The following is a 21,904-nucleotide window of genomic DNA, read 5'->3' on the forward strand; positions in this document are numbered from 1 at the left end:
AGCATTATCTCTTATCTTAGAGAGGCTCTGTGACTTTACTGAGGTCCAATAAAGGATCAGTGCCCATAAAAAGAGAGAGAGATTTTTAATACTTCTTGTATTGAAACCTGTACCTTCTTGGTTTTATCTTTTCTTTTCTTTTTTTCTTTTTCTTTTTCTTTTTTTGTTCTTTTTAGTTACACATAGCAATAGGATTCATTTTGACATAATTACACACCTTGTTTGTATACTGTGATAATCAGATAATCGATAAGTCTGGTCACAGGTGGTTTGGAGATAGTACTTTTTCTTGCTATCCTTGACTCCAGATTGCTGATGACTTTTCCTCCATTTTAACAAACATTAGGGAACAAATTTAGGATTCTTTCTTTATCCTTAGGATTTTAACAAGCAGTTGAGAATTGATGGCACCCTCAGAGTTAAAGCCTATTTTTCTTTCTCTTAAAAAAAAATATAGATAGCCTCACACATATTGCGTAATAGCTTAAATATAGAGGTTAACTCTGCTTTCTTAATGGCTGTTCATTTTGGAAATTGAGAGTTTCAGTGTTAATCCTACCTTTTTAGTAAGCTGCCTATTAAAAAATTGTTTCCATTTTTACTGAAAAGCTTCATTATTCCTTCTTTCTCTAAATTCATTTCTGTTTAGATGAAGATTTTGCAATTTATTAACTTCCTTGTGTATTATGACATTTACTAGAAGCTGTGTGGTCAGCTTTGTGTTGAGAATGTTGTTTTATAAATAAAGACAATGAACAATAGCTCTGATACATAGTTTGACTAAAAGTGCTCTTTATAGAACAGTAGAGTTGATAAAAGGATTCTTGATTAACTAGGTAAACTTCAGACACTCTATATGCTTTTTTTGTTGTTTGGTGACATGCACTTCACGGACACACTGAAGCCTTAACTAAATCAAGTAATATCCTTAAGTGAAATGAAGTATTGTAAGGAATATTCCTTCAATGAATAATTACCAGATATTTAAATTTTGAAGGAAAATACAACAGAAGCAGGTGAGTTGGTAACTGTGAAATAGATGGATACCTTTCAGGATAGAGATTCTAGAAATTTCATTTTAAAGTAGAAGAAACTACTCATTGTACAGCTGTTAATCAATACATTTTAATGATTTACCCTAAATTCTCAGAGAGGGAAGCTTGATACACTGATCTCCTAAATTAGCAGTCTGAGTAAACAGTCTTGTGAATAGTAAAAATAGTTCCTGATAATACCTAATAATCTGAAAGGCATAACTGAAAGGCATGGTTTTTTGTTTGTTTGGTTAGTTTTTATGTTAAATAGACCCCTTTTCACCCTTCTACTCTTTACCACATAGATCATTTATCAACTGGATCAATTTCCTCGCTTCTGCCAACCTGGCTCTAATTTCTTCGCACTCATCTTAATTTGAAATAAGAAGAGTTTAAACATGAAATTATTAAGTATTAGACTGTCAGAGAAGATGTGTGTGTGCCACATTTTTACACTGTGGTTTTCTATACTATATCACTTTTTTTCTTTTCCTTAACTACCAGTTCCCCTTCCTATTTACTCACAACAATCAACTGATAACCATCTGGCAGAAAATTGAGGATACTGTGTGTTTAGTGGCCCTGCATATTGCATTGTATAGAGTATAGGATATTTAGAGGAGAATAATGGAAAATAAGAAAGGAGTTGTAAATTCCTAATAACCTAATCATTGCAAACTTTAAATGCTAGGATTAGTCATTTGACCTTTATTCTCTATAAACAGTGTTGAATCAATTGATTAGGAAAATTATTGCTGATAGGTAAGCTTCAGAATGTGGAGATATATAACATTCTATATTGTCTTAAACAGCACTTAATTTTAGTTTGGATAACTCATCATCCCATTTGAACCTGAAAGTTGAAGATACCTTGGTAGAGTGGGATCCTACTGGAGGAAAAGGTCAAGAAAGTAAAATTAAAGGAAAAGAAAACAAGGGCAGGTAAGCTAGCTCATTAAATCTGTTATATGGATAAAAGCTTATATGTTGGATCTTATCTGATGATAACATTAAAATTCTTATTTTCTATACCAGTATGATTTATGATACATTAGTAATTCCAAAGTGAAGAATATATATTATCAGTACATGAAGCTGTTATTAACATCTTCCCATTCCTTTTTCTTAGTTTCTTTCCTAATCTCCTCATACAATTCGTTTTATTTTAGTATTCCACTTCGTTAAAGTTATACATATAGCAACTTGAATTATTTAAATGTTCCTAGAATAATTTCTGAATATTGGGCTTATAGATCACCTGTCTTACCTGAAGGTCTGCATTAGATGACAACTTTTAGAGTTTCTAGCCCCCACAGACTTGGCCCTGATGAGGAATCCAATGAATCCAAGAGTCAGGCTTAAGAAACTTTTGATATTGCCATAACTTACCTAGATAATGTCAAATTTGGGAACCTTTTTCTTTTTTTACACGGGAAGGTTTTTTTACAAACCGAAGGTGAGTGTCTTTTTGAGTGCTAACAAAGAATTTTAAAAAATCCTCAGCAGGCATTTAATCTAATTTTATTATACAATGTTAAATTTAATTTTTAAAGCAGTCTCTTAACAGTTGCCTGTTTTTATCTGACAGTGTCCATGTTACTTCACTGAAGAAACATACAAGGTGATGGTATATGTCTGTCTAGTTCTAGGACTTAGTATATCTAGCTTGGCTGAGTAATTTTTTCTTTTAACCAGTAAACACAAGCCACTGCAGCAGCCTTCAAAAGCTAAAATATTGCTTTGTGTAGACTGTCTGTATTGGTAGCTTATGTTTTGAATTCACAGCATTATAGTGTGCTGCTTATCATTTGGATTATATTGTATAAAGATAACAAAATAAGCTGTGCTTCAAAGTCTTCTTGAATTACTTTCCATCATCTGATTATTTTCCCTGCTTTACTTATACCTGGCATCTTTCTTGTTGTATTGAATTAAATGTATCTAACATTACAGCTTTGCTTTTATTTGTATTTGACATGAGGCATGTTTGAGATAGATGTTCTATATTTTTTTATAATTGTGCAGTTTCCAAAGTATCAAGGTTAAAAAGTAAAGGTCACTGCAGAAAATTATTAGTACAGTGCCAGAAAAAAATGAATCATTTCAGATTACATGGATAGTAATGTGTTTCTTGAAGATACCTTGTATCTTTACCAGAAACCAGAATATGTTCTTTTCAAAATTATCTCCTCTCTTCCTTTCAGTTTATTTGCTTACTATTGGTAGAAGTGATATCATAGTATGCTATAAATTATAAAATGCTGTTGGGCTTAGTAGAGTCTTACAAAGTTTTATTTGGTTAGTTGAACATTTTTTAGACTGCTTGTATTTAGCATTCAGATTATATTATTTCTTTCTCTCTGTTCTTCTTTTAAGGGTATTTTATATGTAGGCCACTTTTGGAATGTTAAACAGGTTGGGATTTCCTTATTTGAGATGCTTGGGACCCCAAAAGTGCTTTGGATCTCAGATTTTTTTTTCGGATTTTAGGATAGTTGCAAATACATAATTAGTTATTTTGGTGGGGACCTAATTCTAAATCCAGAATTCATGTACATTTCTTGTATACCTTATACATGTAGCCCGAAGGTAATTTTATACAATATTTTTTAATGTACCTCTATTTTCACTGTAACTTATCATATGACCTCAGGTGTGGAATTTTCTATTTGTGATTATGTTGGTGCTCAAAAAGTTTCCAATGTCAGAGCATTTCAGATTTTCGGATTAGGGCTGCTCAACCTACATACATTTGTTTATATTTTTTCATACATAATTGTTCACTGTTAAATGTCTGCTGAGTATTTTAGAGTTTATAGGGATAAATACTGTTCAGCACTGCCTCAAGAAATTTGCTTTAACTTATGTAGATAAGATAGCAAAAATAAAGCAAGGTAAACATCATGTGTAAGGAAGGGTAAGTGTGAATAAAGGAGTTCAGAGAGGAAAGATGTCCAGAGCTCTCAGTTATTGGGGTAATCATTTAGAACAGTGAGCCAAACTGAAAGATTATAGTCAAGATTTTATGATTTATGGTGGTAAGCAAGAAGCCATGAAGGAACAGGTGCTGCCTCCTCCAGTGCTGCATTTTTCCTAGCAGATGGCACTGGTTGGAGGTCAGGTGACTCAACACAGATCACAGGTAGAGGATCTTCTCACTGCCAAACAAAGACTTGTGCTTTATGGACTTAAGGATAAAAAGGTAGGGACAAGAGTGGGGTTAAAAGTGGAAACATACTAAGTGAAGTGTTTTTAGCCCCTTTCTTGCTCTTAAGGAGGTCTTCCGAAGGTACCTAAAAAAAATACCAGTATATAGGGCTTCCCTTTCCATAGGGGGCCTTTGAATAGAGGTGATAAGGCTAGGAATGCAAATACCCGATCAGCTCATGGTTGGGGAGAGGGTGACATTACAATTTCCTGTAGATATCATGGTGCACTAGCTGTGCACCAAGTCTGGTGTAACGAGGGCAGCCCACCCTATCCTTTGTCCTACCCCTGTAAATCCTGCCAGGTAAAGCCTGTGTAATTGCCTAAGATTGGGTATAAAAGATCACAGATAGGATTTTGACCTGGACTATATTGCTCAGAAGAGTTATTTAGCATGGTAGGATTTGGAAGACCTTCTTCAGGAAGAGGGAGATTTTGTGATATTCAGATTTGCAGTGAAAGAGGGAAAAAGAGGAAAAGCACTTTAAGCAGACTGAGTGAGTTTAAAGAACACTTTGGTACATTTGGTTGTGTAATGCTCTCTAAGGGTAAGAAGGGTAGAAAGGCAAATTGGGACTAAATCAAGAACCTAAATGCCCAAACTTAGTCATTTGTAGATAATATGGAAGTACATGTTGATTTTAAAGTAGGAGAATCAGAACGAGGTTTATTTTACAATGGCGGACAAGATGAATTGGGTAGTAGAGAGAACATTTGGGAAACTGGTAAAATTATCTGGTCCAAGTGCCTTTAAGAAGTGAAGTGGAAGGAGATGTTTTTGCGTAAGATGATGCACCTCTTGCAAAAATGTACTTAGAGTTGGAAAGCTGGAATGCGGAATGGAAGAATTATCCTTAAAATTTCCTCTGAAACTCAACTGTCATTCTCAATAGTTATGACTATTTTTCTTTTCTCCATGCTTCCCTTTATTTCTTTACTACTGGTAAGTTACAAATTTTTTCTTAAAAAATTATTTTTCTTGTTATTGGATGAGCTCTTAGCATATTTCAAAGCAGTGCTAAGTAAAATTTTCTGATTATTTATACGTTGTGCCTTTCCTTTGCTATTTGTTACTCTGAATTACTTGGGAAATCTTTTTGAAAATGCATATTTCTTCTAAGCAGACAATTGGTCCCACCAACTGAGAAGGGAAACTGTTGTTGTGGTTTTTTTAAATTATTTTATTTATTTTTATGTGCTGCTAAGGATTGAACTCAATGCCTCATACATGCTAGGCAAGCACTTTGCCACTGAGCTACAGCCCCCAGCCTCTGTCATTGTATTTTGAAAAGGTTTCTTGGTTGCTTCTGATTTTGTTGTGCCTTCTCAGTTGATGATTTATAATTTATTACAAAATCCCAAATCCCTGTGTTTCTCCAAATTAGGACTATAGTTCTGGAAGGTTTATATAGTCCTTAGTTAATAATATCACATATTCTACTTACTGTGCCTACATTCATTTTAGTCAAGATATTGCATGCCTACTGTGGACTAAGGATACAGAAATGAGATAATGGTTCCTGCCAATTGTTAACTTCCCTTCCATCAGCTACTCAATGGCCTGTTTCTCACTTGCCATAGCAGCCATGTACCAAGGGCCCAATATGGTAGATTGTATATAACTATATTTTCAACATCACCCTTGGTAAGTGGAGGTGTTTATTAACTTCAGTGGGCTCCTAGCTCTACTGGGCAGCAAAATCTGTGGTGAGGCCTAATATTTGCATTTTTTAGTTTCCCAAGTGGGCAGGGGCATAGCTCAGTGGTAAGAGTGCTTATACAGCATGCACAAGTCCCAGGATTCAATCCCTTTCATAGCAAGAAAAAAAAGTTTCCCAGGTGGTTCCAATGTGTACCCAAATTTGAGAACCACTGGTTTGGTTCATTTAATTCCTCCTCATCCCTAGTTACACATTACTCTAAACTTTCATCTTTTTTCATTTGATTCTTACTCACAGCAAAACTTTTGACTTTTTTAGCTCCATCTTTCAGTTGAAAAACAGTTGTAGTTATGATATATGTGTAAAGATAGTACCACCATTACTGAAAAGTACTGAGGATTGAAGTCAAGTTAGATATAATGAAGAGCTAATGTTCCTCTTTTTCTAGTTACAAAACTAATTTTCTACAAATACTTACAATTAAGATTAATTAAGCCAGGCATGGTGGCTCACATCTATAATCCCAGTAGCTTGGGAGGCTGAGGCAGGAGGATTTCAAGTTCAAAGTCAGTCTAAGCAATTTAGCAAGGTCCTACGCAACTAAGCAAGACCCTATATCTAAATAAAACATAAAAAGGGCTTGGGATGTGGCTCAGAGGTTAAGTGTCCCTCGTTTCAATCCTGGTGTCAAAAAAAAAAGAGATTGATTAAAACTGTTGATTTTGATTTTGTTTAATTATCAACATTCAAAGTTGAATCCATTCAGCTACTCTTTTGATTGTTAATTCCATTATGTGTAAGGTGATTGTTGATAAGTAAGGGATTACTATTACCATTTAAAAAAAAGTTGAATTAATTTGGGAGAAGGAAAATTAATGTGCAATAATAGTCTGGTGACTTTGTGAATTGGGCAGTTTTTGGTGAGCTATCCTGAAAGCCTACTCATTTTTTTTCTAGAGGAGAGTTTCATTTTAGATAACCAGTTTCAATGAACTTTTGGAGAATAATGGTAAATCATACTAAACTCATACATTACACAAATATTCTGAAGACTTAAACTTTTTTGATACAATTTATAAACCATGCTAAGACAGTCTTACTTTTTGAAACATTTTTTTTTAGTTGTAGATGGACACAATACCTTTTTTTTACTTATTTATTTTCATGTGGTGCTGAGGATCGAACTCAGTGCCTCACACATGCTAGGCAAGTGCGCTCTACCACTAAGCTACAACCCCAGCCCAAGACACTCTTATTTTTTACCCCCTTCCCTCTCATATGTTTCTAGCACTGTAACAAAAACAGTGGTTTCCATCCTTCTTTTTTTTTTGTAAACAACACAGTGTTTTTTTTTTTTTTTTTTCAAATGAAATGTTTCCAGAAGCCTGACCTAAAAAGAGAAGAGGATAGCTGGTTCAAGTAGGGAAAGAGTCCTAGAGCAGGTTTCTTTCCAGAGTCCTGCAGTAGCCTCTGTGGCATCTGTAGTTCAGGATATGGTTTGAAAAGTACCCATTTGAAGATACTTGTCCCCCACCAGATAATAAAAATAGTGCTACTTTTACTAAATTTTTTAATTTCAGGAGAAATACAGTATTATCTTTTCTTCTTAGTTCAAGATAAAATATTTGAAAAAATACAGACCTTTTGTAAGGACTTTTGTGTGTGTTGGGGAAGAATATTGAGAATTTAACCTGGGGTTGCTGTACCACTGAGCTACATCTTCAGTCCTTTATTTTTGAGACAGGGTCTTATGAAGTTTTTGGCCTTAAATGTGTGATCCTTCTGCCTCAACCTCTGGAGTAACTGGGAAGGTTTTTAACATTTTTGACCTGCTTATATGAAAAATATCAGAAAGAAAATTGTGATTTTTTTTTTTTTTTCTTAATGTCAACTTAAGTTGTCTCCGGAGGGAGAGACAGCAACCCATGGTGTGGGGTGCTCATGTTTATAGAGTGCCAGTGCTCGAGGTTGAACTAGAGGTGGAGGCAGGGTAGAGCTACACAGTTTTGCACCAGTTTCCCTTTTACAGGGGCATGGACCCAAGGGCAGGTAGCTCAAGATTGACAACTGTTTCTTCTGCATGTCAGTGGCTAGTGGGCATTTCCTTTAAGACTCAGTATCTCCTTCTCTTCATCCTAAATCCCTGTGTCCTAAGTAATGACCCTTAAGAATATTATATAGTAAGTATTAACTCAGAAAACTTGGTTAAAACAGACTTTAAGAAGTTAAAAAATACATTTATTCAGAATAATTGAGTATAAAGTTTTCTTCATTTTTATTTATTTTTATCCCGTGTTTTGGAGAACTTCTCAAAAACACTTCTTGATTTTTTTCTGCCCATCAAATTTTCTGTTTTCTCCTTTCCCAATAAGAAGCAACTATTAACTGCCTACCTGAGCACAAGTTTCCAAGAAATTTTAATCTACTTGTTCTTATTCACCTGAGTTCATTCTGTCTATTCAAGCAGAATCTATAATTAGTTACCTAAGTATCTTTTTAAAGAAATATTTTACAGAAAGAACTTTTACCATCTTTGGGAGGAATTAAACCAATTCATGTAAATAAAGTAGCTGTAAAGTTCTTAATGTCATTCACTAGAAAGTAGACAAAGTGTGGTCCTGAATTCACTGTTTAATTCTTTGAAACTGCCTAATAAATCTACTAACAGTAGGACAGCATTTAAATAAAATGGAATATAGTCACTTAATCATGTGAAATGACTTTAAATTATATCTTTATTCTTATTTTGCCTTTATGGGATTTTTATTATGTTATTTGATAACTTATTAAAATTTACTAAATGAATTTCCCCTGAAGAAGAAAAATTCGAATGCAACTATATTGGAAAAGTGTTATCCTTTCTTATTAGTAGTAAGAATATACATAGGTATTTTCATTTCCCATGAATAACTTTGTCATAATCTTACCCCCCAAATTATTGCTTTTTAAATGCAGCAATTTTGTATATTTAAATATCATTTTAAAAACTTGCTTGGGCTTTAATCTTTTTGGAGGCTTAGAGAGTTAAGTGAGAAGCCTAATCCTATCTAGTTTACCGTATCATATCATTTGATAGAAGAGGTCAGATTGGATCTTGTCCATTTTAATAACAAAAATACTTTATAATACCAGATATACTTATACATGGATTTAGACAAGTGCTTTTTCTCTTTTTAAGAAGAAAAGATCAAGAACAAAAATATCTACTGCTAATAAAAAAGATTACTTAGTTATGATTTTGAGAAGTCTAGTTTTGCCATTGCTTTTTCTTAATTATTGCATATTAGTTTTACAGCACGAAGGGTTCTTGACTTTGCTTTATTTAAATTTAATTGCAAAATATATAAACTGTAACCCAATATCTTTTTTTTTTTTTTCTTTTAGTGAATCTTCTCATTTTGGCATTCTTTCTCCTTTCAACTCTGTTCTTTGTATAAGTCTTGCTCAGTCTGCATGACATTAGTGTTTTCAGCCTGCTTTGTATTAATGGCTTCTTATATTTGAATGTTTATAATTGGCAATTCTTTTCAATAATAATTCAAATTAAATGATGCTGTTTCTGTCACATAATTAGAAATCTTTTTCAAAAATTATTTCAAGAATATGCAATTTTAGTTTATGAAACATTTCCAACATAAAACACTTGTTTTCCTTTTTGTTCCTATTTATATAGAAGTGGTACACCATCCCCCAAAAGGACATCTATTGGTTCCAGGCCACCAGTAGTAAGAGGCAGCAGAGACCGTTTCACCGGGGAATCATACACAGTGCTAGGTAGGATAAAACAATAGCTCTTTACAATCTCAAATTAAAGGCATCACAGCCACACTGATGAACTCCCCAGATCAAGGGCTGCTTCCTGTGTACTGAGTGAATCTTTGCAAAGGTTTATCCCTATTGAAGCTTAATTACTTGGGGGCTTTTGAATTTTACTTATTGATACTTTTAAAAACTCTTAATTTAAATTACCTGGTGATTCCTAATGTCTTTTTAACCCTTGAGAGGTTGGTAAGGAAGAAAAGTTCTGAAGAATTTTGTATTCAGAAAAAAAAATACAAAAGTAAAGTTGAGCCAAGTACTCTACATTTAGTATGTATATGTTAACATGATTATTTTCATAGAAAGAGTAATTAAATTTAATTTCTTGAATAAATTTGTAGGACGAATGATATGTAAGAATCTGGTTAACTCCTGGGGAAGAGATTAAATCTAGGTTTAATCTACCTTTCTGATCTTTTGTAGGAGACACTGCTATTGAAAGTGGACAGCATTATTGGGAGGTCAAGGCCCAGAAAGACTGTAAATCCTACAGTGTGGGAGTAGCATACAAAACTTTGGGGAAATTTGACCAGTTGGGAAAGACAAATACTAGTTGGTGTATCCATGTCAACAACTGGCTACAAAATACATTTGCAGCAAAACATAATAATAAAGTCAAAGCTTTGGATGTTACTGTTCCGGAGAAAATAGGAGTATTTTGTGATTTTGATGGGGGTAAGTTTACTTATGTTTTCATAAGTCATTTCATTATAACTGCTTGTATTTCAGTAATTCTTATTGGTAATCGTCTATATAGAATTTCCATTAATATTGTGGTAGGGACATTTTGGCCAACTAGGCTTTGATCACAAACATAATCTCAGTTCTAGAGTGAGACTGGAAGGGCATGTGATAACTGCCAGGAGCCCTGTGAAAGCACTCATTTATAATATGCTAAGTCTGAAAGATTTTGCTAATTTTAATCTTAAGACTAAAAATTTTTCTTAATTCCTTCCTTACTGTTTGATCACCCACTGGTAAACAGTGGTAAAGTCAGATTTTTTTTTTTGAGTTGGAATAAACCTTAGAATTTACCCAGTCCATCTTTCACACAATATAAAATTTGTGATACACTATCTCTGCAGGGAGTTGCCACTTCTTTGCTCCTTTGTCTTAGAAGTCCTGTTTCTTGGGTAGCTCTTGATTAGGTTTTTCTAAAACGGACTCACTTTGTTGGTGCATGACTGTACTCCCAGCAGTTTTGGGGGGCTGAGGCAGGAGGATCAAGAGTTCAAAGCCAGCCTCAGCAAAAAGCGAGGTGCTAATAAGCAAATCAGTGACACCCTGTTTCTAAATAAAATACAAAATAGGGCAGGGGATGTGGCTCAGTGTTCGAGTGCCCCTGAGTTCAATCCCCGGTATCAAAAAAATAAATATAAATAAATAAAATATAAAATAATAAATAAAATAAAATATAAAATAATAAATAAGATAAAAAAACAAAATAACTCACTTCATCTTTAACTTCTGAAAGTGTTGCTTTTAAAGTCTGCTACCTGAATAAACAGAATTATATTTCTTAATTCACATAATTCTTATTTGTTAAAAACTACTAACATTGCTTTTCTTGCCCTGTTTTTCTAGTCTCTGTTCTGTTATTAGCTGTTCCTCAAAATTCATTTCTTTCAAATCCTTATAAACTCCTAAAGTGATATATACCATGTCAGTGCATTTCTTAAACATTGGTTCTACAGTGTTTCTTTCCAAGTTTTCACTTTAAGCTAAAACTATTAAATTTTTATCACTTTAAGTCACATTGGGTACAAATAATCCCATGAGCTATCAACTTAAGGAAAAAAATTAATTTGGACTGATTTACTTTTAGTAATGACATGTCAATTTGGTATATTGTTTTTTATTTATTCGCTTTAAATAAACCATTTTTCTCAGACTGGCAAATTTATTGGTGCACTTTTTTAAAATAATTTTTTCAGCTACAAAGACAATATTTGCTCATCTTCCTCTCTACTTTCCCAAACTGTTATTCTATATAGATGATAGGGAGAAGTAATTTTAGCTTAACAGTGTAACAGTGTAGAGCACAAAGGGGGAAGTTGTAATGTAGAATGGAATCAGATTCTGAGAGCCTTGAAAAATGTTTGTAGATTAGTCTTTAGTAGTGGGGAGGGTTGGCTGTGTACATTTTAGAAAAATATAGTCATGTGATGATAATCTAGTAGTATTAGAAATATTAGAAAGTAAATGATTAAAAGATGGAAGAGTTTACAGGTATAAAGAGCATGTGATGTTTTAGGAAGTAGTCTGTGCAGTGTACAGCAAGACCATGTTTATTTTGTTAACTATTAAATTGTTATTGCCTGCTAAGTGCTTTTAACACACAGTACTAATAAGTATTTAAGTGATTAGTAACAAGAACCCAAGCAGCTGAAAATCAAGAAGAATGAAATTGATGGTGTAAAAGTAGAATTCATAGAACTTGGTAACTAAATGTGGGGGAAGAGACAAAGAATAATGGAAGAAGGCTCTGAGGTTCCAGCCAGCGTGATGAAGAGGATGGCAGTGGTCAACAGGTTAAGGAACAGAGACAGTCCAGTGGAAAAATTAGATGATAGCAGGACAACCATGTGACATAGTTAGCAAACATTTAGAAATTCAGTCCTTGAACTCAGAAGCAGAGCTGAAGCTAAATATATGAAGCAGCACCACAGTGACTACTAAAGATTATGCATAATAATGTTTGAGCATTACTGCACTGTTGCTACTAACTTTACAATTATGTAAGTTGCTTAATGTTTTGAATATATATAATCATATATATAAAGCACCAGGTACTTCAATAGTATGCATAAGTGTTAGTTTCTTTTTCTTACTCTTTGGTAGCAACTGATTTAAGAGAGCACTTAATAAATGCTCTCTTACATGGACAAAGCATTGACATTTAGAATAGGAGGAAAAGGAAGAGAAGAGGAAAGGTATCTTTAGAGTTAGAATACAAACCAAGAATATAGTCATTAGAGAAGAGCTTTATGAACTAACAGTTGTAAGGAGGCCATCGGATCAGATTAGATAGGAGGTCAGACAGTTATTTTAGGGCATGGTCCTGTTGAAAGACAGATTGTGAGGGGACTTGAGAATTACAAAGCTGAAGAAGTGATAAATATACTGTGATTTCAGAGACTGGAGTATGAGTCTGGCCTTCAGTAGTTAGAAGACAAGGTTTAATATTGTAAACCTTAAATGGTGATAGGATTCAGGTAAACTAAAAATAAGGAGGAATAAACTGTTGGTTTTTTTTTTTTTTTAAACTGGGCTAATGAAAATTTTTGTTAAATAATGATAGTTTATATCTCAATATGTACAGCAAGTGTCAGATTATGGTGAAACAGTATGGAGATCTTAAAAACCAGGGGAAGACTGGATTTGGGCATTTTCTTAAGCATGTTTACTGATTTTCTGTTGAGAATTAAGTCTAATCTTTAAAGTTTGTAATAAAAAATTAATGCCAAAATAAGTTCTATTATTTTTGCATGATTATAAATTAGACTTGAATTTAATGTTATAATTTCATGTATAATAAATAAGGCTTTTTTTCCTTTTAGGTCAACTTTCTTTTTATGATGCAAATTCAAAACAGTTACTGTATTCATTTAAGACAAAATTTACTCAGCCAGTACTGCCTGGTTTCATGGTTAGTATCTAATTTATATTTTATTTGGTTTGGCAACTTTAAGGAGAATATTTTTGCTGTATTATTTGAGGAGCAAGATATTCTGTTTTTTTCTGCATATTCATCTCCCTTTCTCAATTGCATTCTCTAAAATCTGTGATTTTCTGTACAATTTTAGTGTGCTTTGTCAAAGTCAGTGTTGATAAATAAAGGTACACAAATCATAAGCATGTAATTTGATGAATTGTTATAGGACTGTATTCACTTTTGTAACTAGCCCCTAGGGTAGGAAATAGAACTTCACCAGAACCTCAGAAGCCCCTGTGCCCATTTCCAGTTCCTAAAGGCTCTTCTCAAAGGGTAACCAGTACTGCAACTTTAAATACCTTAAATTTATTTGCCACCTCTTCAGTATTTTAAGTAAGTGCCTCCATATTAGGTTTGTGAGATTTATCTATGTACCATGTTGTTGTAATTCCTTTAGTCTCACAGTTGTATAGCTTTCCATTATATGGCTATATAATAATTTACTCATTTTAATTTAGTTGAATATGTGGGTGGTTTCCATTTGGGACTGTATACATGTGTATATAATTTCAGATCTACTCAGTTGTAGACTGATTTATATAAGAAAAATTCATATTTCTCCACACAAATTGAAACATGGATTTGAATTCCTTATTTTTAAGCAAATGTTGCTGTTCCTTCCAACACCTTAACCTTCTACATTTCTCCATAAAGTTAGGCTACTGTGGGGAGTTCCAGGATCCAGTTAAGGGTCACCATTATTTTGGCTAGAACTTTCCTTAATTTGGGGGCTCCCTATACAAATCAGATGGTATAATTCAAGTGCAGGTTTTGTGGAATGTTTTGTATGTGTATTCTGTGATCACCCTTAAATACCATGCCCCAGTATAAAGAGGAAGTATTCAGGATATATGTGGGTTGAAAACACAGTTGCTTTTAAATCTCACAATAAATATTTTTTATTCTAGATACCCTAAAATATTAAACTTAATGCTAACAAAGACTCCTGGGTTTTTACTAAAATCAAAAGTAAATAGTGAATAAAGTTATTGCTCATGGAAAAATGTTTAGAAGATATTAGACGAATTCTTTCTCTTTTTTGTTGTTGTTAATTTTTTTTCTTCTTTTTTACTTCACTACAAACCTTTGTTGTATTGGGTGTTTTGGGCTGCTTTTCCAAATTGGTCAATTTGAGACAAATTGTTTACCATATAGAACTTAGCAGAGTTACTTTTTTTTTAAATTCTTAGACATATTTTTGTAAAAGATATTTCATTTTTAATATTAATCTGTTTCATGTAGATAGGTACTGAGTTTATTCATTGTATTTTTCATTCCAAATAATGAGACTAATTGCACATTAATGTCATAAGATACTTTAGGAAATTATTTTAATCTTGTTTTTTTCTTTTAAGTCCTCCTATTATCAAGTAAATAAGTATTAATATTTTCATATATGGTTAATTTTTAAAGCCAGGTTTATGAGGTATAATTTATAGTATTGTAAAGTTCCATTGGTTTTTTTTTTTCTTTTTTTTTATTTTATTGTAAACAAATGGGATACATGTTGCCTCTCTGTACATGGCGCAAAGGCATACCATTTGTATAATCATAAATCCACATACAGTAATGTTGTTTGATTCATTCTGTTATTTTTTCCCTTCCCCCCGCCCCTCCCACCCCTCTTTACCCTCTATACAGTACTTTCTTCCTCCATACTTGCCCCCCTCCCTAACCCTAACTCTAACCCTAACACTAACCCTTCCCTCCCCCCCATTATGTGTCATCCTCCACTTATTAGCGATATCATTCGTCCCTTGTCTTTTTGAGATTGGCTTATCTCACTTAGCATGATATTCTCCAATTTCATCCATTTGCCTGCAAATGCCATAATTTTGTCATTCTTTATGGCTGAGTAATATTCCATTGTGTATATATACCACAGTTTCTTTATCCACTCGTCAATTGAAGGGCATCTAGGTTGGTTCCATAGTCTGGCTATTGTGAATTGAGCAGCTATGAACATTGATGTGGCTGTATCTCTGTAGTATGCTGATTTTAGATCCTTTGGGTATAGGCCAAGGAGTGGGATAGCTGGGTCAAATGGAGGGTCCATTCCAAGTTTTCTAAGGAATCTCCACACTGCTTTCCAGAGTGGCTGCACTAATTTGCAGCCCCACCAGCAATGTATGAGTGTACCTTTCTCCCCACATCCTCGCCAACACCTGTTGTTGCTCGTATTCTTGATAATTGCCATTCTAATTGGGGTGAGATGGAATCTTAGGGTGGTTTTGATTTGCATTTCTCTTATTACTAGAGATGTTGAACATTTTTTCATATGTTTATTGATTGCTTGTACATCTTCTTCTGTGAAGTGTCTGTTCATTTCCTTAGCCCATTTGTCGATTGGATTATTTGTATTCTTGGTGTAGAGTTTTTTGAGTTCTTTATAGATTCTGGAGATTAGTGCTCTATCTGAAGTATGATTGGCAAAGATATTCTCCCACTCTGTAGGCTCTTTCTTCACATTACTGATAGTTTCCTTTGCTGAGAGAAAGCTTTTTAGTTTGAATCTATCCCAGTTATTGATTCTTGCTTTTATTTCTTGTGCTATGGGAGTCCTGTTGATCAATAGACTTAAAGTCAAGAACCACATGATTATTTCAATAGATGCAGAAAAAGCATTTGATAAAATACAACACCCCTTCATGCTCAAAACACTAGAAAAAATAGGGATAGTGGGAACATTCCTTAACATTGTAAAGGCCATCTATGCTAAGCCCATGGCTAATATCATTCTAAACGGTGAAAAACTGAAAGCATTCCCCCTAAAAACTGGAACAAGACAGGGATGCCCTCTTTCACCACTCCTATTCAATATCGTTCTTGAGACTCTAGCCAGAGCAATTAGACAGACCAAGGAAATTAAAGGAATACGAATAGGAAAAGAAGAACTCAAACTATCCCTATTTGCGGATGATATGATTATATACTTAGAGGAACCAGAAAATTCCACCAGAAAACTGTTAGAACTCATAAGTGAATTCAGTAAAGTGGCAGGTTACAAGATCAATGCTCATAAATCCAATGCATTTTTATACATAAGTGAGGAATCCTCAGAAAGAGAAATTATGAAAACTACCCCATTCACCATAGCATCGAAAAAAATAAAATACTTGGGAATCAATCTCACAAAAGAGGTAAAAGACCTCTACAATGAGAACTACAGAACACTAAAGAAAGAAATCGAAGAAAACCTTAGAAGATGGAAAGATCTCCCATGTTCTTGGATAGGCCGAATTAATATTGTCAAAATGGCCATACTACCAAAAGTGCTATACAGATTCAATGCAATCCCAATTAAAATCCCAATGACGTACCTTACAGAAATAGAGCAAGCAATCATGAAATTCATCTGGAAGAATAAGAAACCCAGAATAGCTAAAGCAATCCTTCGCAGGAAAAATGAAGCAGGGGGTATCGCAATACCCGAACTTCAACTTTATTACAAAGCAATAGTAACAAAGACGGCATGGTACTGGTACCAAAATAGACAGGTAGATCAATGGTACAGAATAGAGGACACGGACACAACCCAAATAAATACAACTTTCTAATACTAGACAAAGGGGCCAAAAATATGCAATGGAGAAAAGATAGCCTCTTCAACAAATGGTGCTGGGAGAATTGGAAATCCATATGCAACAGAATGAAACTAAACCCATATCTCTCACCCTGCACAAAACTCAACTCAAAATGGATTAAGGACCTTGGAATCAGACCAGAGACTCTGCAGATTATAGAAGAAAAAGTAGGTCCCAATCTTCAACATGTCGGCCTAGTTCCATTGGTTTTGACAAATGCAAAAACAAAACCACCATCATAATCAAGATATAGAACATGTTCAGCACCATAGAAAATTCCCTTGTGTTCCTTCGAGGTGTACTTCCATCACATCCAACCCTAGTAATAAGTAAACCATTTTTAATCCCTGTAGTTTTGCCTTTTTCAGAATGTTATATAAATGTTATATAAGTGAAATTATAAGGTATATAGTCTTTTGTTGCTATGACATAATGCTATATTTGAAATTCATCCATGTTGTTGTGTATGTCAGCATTCTTTTTTTTTTAACTGCGAAGTGGGATTTCATGTATGCATATACTGCAGTTTATTCATTCATTCACCCCTGAAGAAGGACATTTAGGTTTTTTCCAGTTTGGGGCAATTATGGATAAACTCACAGTAAAATTCGCATGAGTTTTTGTGTGAACACAGTTTCATTTTTGTTGGGCAAATATCTAAGAATGGTAGGGTTCCTGAATCACATCAAAAGTGTATGTTTATAGATGTAACAATTCTTAATAAAATATTGGTAAATCACATAGAAATATACATTTAAAAAATACTGTACCATGATCAAGTGGTTTTCATTCCCAGGTATGCAAGGTTGATTTAACATATGCAAATCAATAAATGTTATTCACCACATTAAATAGAGCTAAGGACAAGAATCACATGATTATCTCAATAGATGCAGAAGAAAGCATTTGACAAAATCTAACACCCATTCATGTTTAAAACACTAAAGAAGCTAAGGATAGAAGGAATTTACCTCAACATTGTAATGGTTACATAAGACAGAACCAAGGCCACCATCACACTGAATGGAGAAAAATTAGGAAATTATTTTCTCTAAAAACAAGAACAAGACAAGGATGCCTTCTTACCACTCCTGTTCAACACAGTTCTTGAAACTCTAGCCAGAGCAATCAGGAAAGAGAAGGAAATTAAAGGAATACAAATAGGAAAAAAAGAGCTCCAGTTATCCCTATTTGCTGATGACATGATCCTCTAGACCCAAAAAACTCCACCAAAAGATTTCTAGAATTGATAAACACATTTGGTAAAGTAGCAGGATACATCAGTCAATCATTTTCTTATACTCTGATAATGAATATGCTGAAAAAGAAATTAGGAAAACTATTCTCATTCACAATAACCTAGAAAAAGAAGTAAAATAAAATACTTGGGAATTAACCTAATGAAAGATGTGAAGGATCACTACAGTGAAAAGTATGAAACACGGAAGGAAGAAAATTCAAGAAGACTTAGAAAACGGAAAGGCCACCCATATTCTTGGATAGGTAGAATTAATTTTGTCAAAATGGCCATACTACCAACAGCATTATACAGATCCAGTGCAATCCCCATTGAAATACCAATGATATTCTGCACAGAAGTAGAAAAAGCAGTACTAAAATTCATTTGGAAAAATAAGAAACCCAGAATAGCCAAAGTAATCCTGACCAAGAGATGCTGGAGATATCACAATACTGGACATCAAATTATACTACAAAGCAATAGTAACAGAAACAGCATGGTACTGACACCAAAACAGACATGAAGACCATTGGAATAGAAGATACAGAGTCAAACCCACATAAATACAGTTATCTGATACTAGACAAAGATGAAAAAACAAGTTGGAGAATAGACAGCCTTTTTAACAAATTGTGTTGGGAAAACTGGAAATCTACATGTAGAAATTCCACATGAAACTTGACCCCTCTTACCCTGCACAAATTAACTCAAAGAGGATCAAAGACCTAGGAATTAGACCAAAAATTCTGCAACTACTAGAAGAAAATGTAGGCCTAACACTCAAACATGTTGGCACAGGAACCAACTTCCTTAATGAGACTACTAAAATGCAAGAAATAATACCAAAAATCAGTAAGTGAGATGGCATCAAATTCAAAAGCTGTTGCACAGCAAAGGAAACAACCGCATGGAGAGAGAGCCTAGAGAGTGGGAAAACTTTGCCCCTGCTCCTCAGATAGGACTCTTAATATCCAGAATATATAAAGAACTCAAAAAACAACACTTGGAAAACAACCCAATTAATAAATAGGCAAAAAACTAAACAGACACTTCTCAAAAGAGGAAATACAAATGGTCCATAAATATATGAAAAAATGTTCAATATCTCTAGCAATTAGAAAATGCAAATCAAAACTACATTGACATTTCCTCTCATTCCAGTTAGAATGGCAATTATCAAGAATAAAAATAAGTGCTGGTGAGGATATAGGAAAAAGGTATACTCACATTGTTGGTGGGATCAACTACTTTGAAAGCAGTATGGAGATTCCTCAAAAAACTAGGAATAGAACCACCATATGACCCAGCTATCCCACTCCTCAGCATACTATAGGAATGTAGCCACATCCATGTTTATAGCATTACAGTTCCAATAGCCAAGCTATGAAATCAGCATAGGTCCCCTTCAACAAATGAATGAATAAAGAAAATATAGTGTATATACACAATGGAGTATTAGTCACAAGAAAGAATGAAATTATATCATTTTCTGGTAAATGGATGGAACTGGAGACTATAATACTAAATGAAATAAGCCCAGACCAAAAAGTCAAAGGTCAAATGTTTTCTCTGATATGCAGAAGCTAGTCCAAAATAAGGATAAGAGGGAGGGGGAGAGGGAAGGCAAGGGAGAGAAAGGGTGAGGGAATTCCATCAAAATTGAAGAAATATTAGTGGACTGTATGAAGGGTAATGAAGGGGAGGGAGTGGAGAACAGTGGAATGTATATGACCTAACTTTCCTAGGTACATATACCACAGTGAATCTCACCATCATGTATATCCACAAGACATTAATAAAAAAAAACTGAGTAAATAGATCAGGAGAGTAGAGGGAAGGAACAAAGGAAGGGAGGAAGAGAAGGAAAGGGCAAGTATTAAGGACTGAATTAGAACAAATTATATTCTTTTATACTATTTCATAATGAATCCTAATATTACATATAACCACAAAGAACCAATAAAAATTTCCTTAAAAAAAGTATATGCATAACTTTTTAAGAAACTACTAAAATGTTTGCCACAGTAGCTGTATCATATTTTGCACGACTACCAGCCCTGTGTAAGTTTCTCATATCCTTGTATCATTTGGTATCAGATTTTTCTTGTTGTCCTTAAGCTATTTTAAGGTATGTAATGGTTTTGCATCCTGTTATTATTTGAACTTTCCTATTGACAAATGATGTTGAGTTTATTTTTACATGTGCTTATTTTCCACTTGCATAATTTCTCCAGTGAAGTATGTGTTAAAATTCTCTGCTTACTTTTCTTGGGGTATTATTTATTTTCTTATTGTTTTAAGAGTTTTTTATAAACTTTGGGTATAAATGCAAAAGTTTTTGCAGATATTATAACTTGATTTTTCATTTTCTAGACATTTCCCAAAGTGGAGTTTTTGATTTTCAGATGAAGCCCAATTTATCTAATTTTTTCTCATTTGTGGATAATGCTTTGCCTAACACAGGTCACAAAGATTTTTCTCTTGTGTTTCTTGGAGCTGAAGAAACAGCTCCTTTTGGAGAGTGCTCGCCTAGCATGCGTGAGGACCGTGGTTCGAATCCCTGGCTTCTCAAATGAGAAGGGGGAAAAAAAAAAACCCCACAAAACTCTTGTGTTTCTTCCTTACGTTTTACAGTAGGTCGTATATTAGATATCCAATTCTTCTTGTACCATTTATTGAAAAACACCTTCTTAACTTTCTCCATTATCACCTTGTGCTATTTTGAGTAAATATTTTTCTAAGTCAATTAAATAATTTTTTAAAAAGTAACATAGTAATTTTATAACCTAAGAATTGATTTTTTTCTTTTTGGGGAGAGGGGTACCAGGGATTGAACTCAGGGGCATTCTACTACTGAGCCACATCCTCAGCCCTATTTTGTATTTTATTTAGAGACAGGGTCTCACTGAATTGCTTAGCACCTCGCTTTTGATGAGGCTGGCTTTGAACTCTTGATCCTCCTGCCTCAGCCGCCTGAGCTGCTGGGATTACAGATGTGTACAACCACTGTGCATGCCTTGAGAACTGATTTATATTTTGGGAATTTATCATTACTGAGCCTGCTAGTTTTAAAATTTCAGAATGTTAATTATATTAGTTATAAATTTTACATGTCAGGAGATTGGTAAAATATACTAGATAATAAATACTGAACAATTCAGGGTATAATTGAGAGTGGTTATACTTAAAGAACTTGAGAATTTTCCTTGCTTTGGAGCTTGTGTCTGCTAAATACAATAACTGATGATATTTAAATGATCCATATTTTAAGTGTCTTGACTTTTTCAAATCATTTTTATTTATTGAATCACAGTACTTTTTCCCATGCAAAGCAGTTATATCTTTCATAAACTTATTCATATTTGTGATAATTTATAGAACATGGCAAGTGCATCTGGATATTGTCATTTGCATCTTTCTTAGAATTCTTTCATAAGTATTATTCAAGTTCTTATTGTTAAAAACACAAGGAAGAAATCAGAAGTTTTTATTCTGTTAACAGAGGGTTGTTAGAGTCCTATAGTATCATCAAAACCAAAAGCAATCATTGAATAAGGAAGTTGGTTCTTTGTATACTTCCCTTAATTGTGAAGGTTAACATTGGTAATGATAGTTTCTTTTGCACAGATTGATCCAGTTCAGTC

General features: G+C 33.9%; 1 protein-coding gene across 2 annotated transcripts in view; it reads left to right on the forward strand.

The window, feature by feature from the left end:
• The window catches only part of FSD1L (fibronectin type III and SPRY domain containing 1 like), a 78,648-nt gene that overhangs the window by 52,322 nt on the left and 4,422 nt on the right, over positions 1-21,904 (forward strand). Inside the window, exons 9-13 of one of the 2 annotated variants that reach the window (XM_079113292.1) lie at positions 1,847-1,976; positions 2,623-2,655; positions 9,576-9,676; positions 10,145-10,396; positions 13,282-13,370. In XM_079113292.1, coding sequence (XP_078969418.1) covers positions 1,847-1,976; positions 2,623-2,655; positions 9,576-9,676; positions 10,145-10,396; positions 13,282-13,370 — 605 coding nt within the window. The remainder of the gene's footprint in view (positions 1-1,846; positions 1,977-2,622; positions 2,656-9,575; positions 9,677-10,144; positions 10,397-13,281; positions 13,371-21,904) is intronic. The other variant, XM_079113293.1, reaches the window with a different exon arrangement.

Source organism: Sciurus vulgaris (assembly GCF_902686455.1).
Source record: "Sciurus vulgaris genome assembly, chromosome: 15".
NCBI lineage: Eukaryota > Metazoa > Chordata > Mammalia > Rodentia > Sciuridae > Sciurus > Sciurus vulgaris.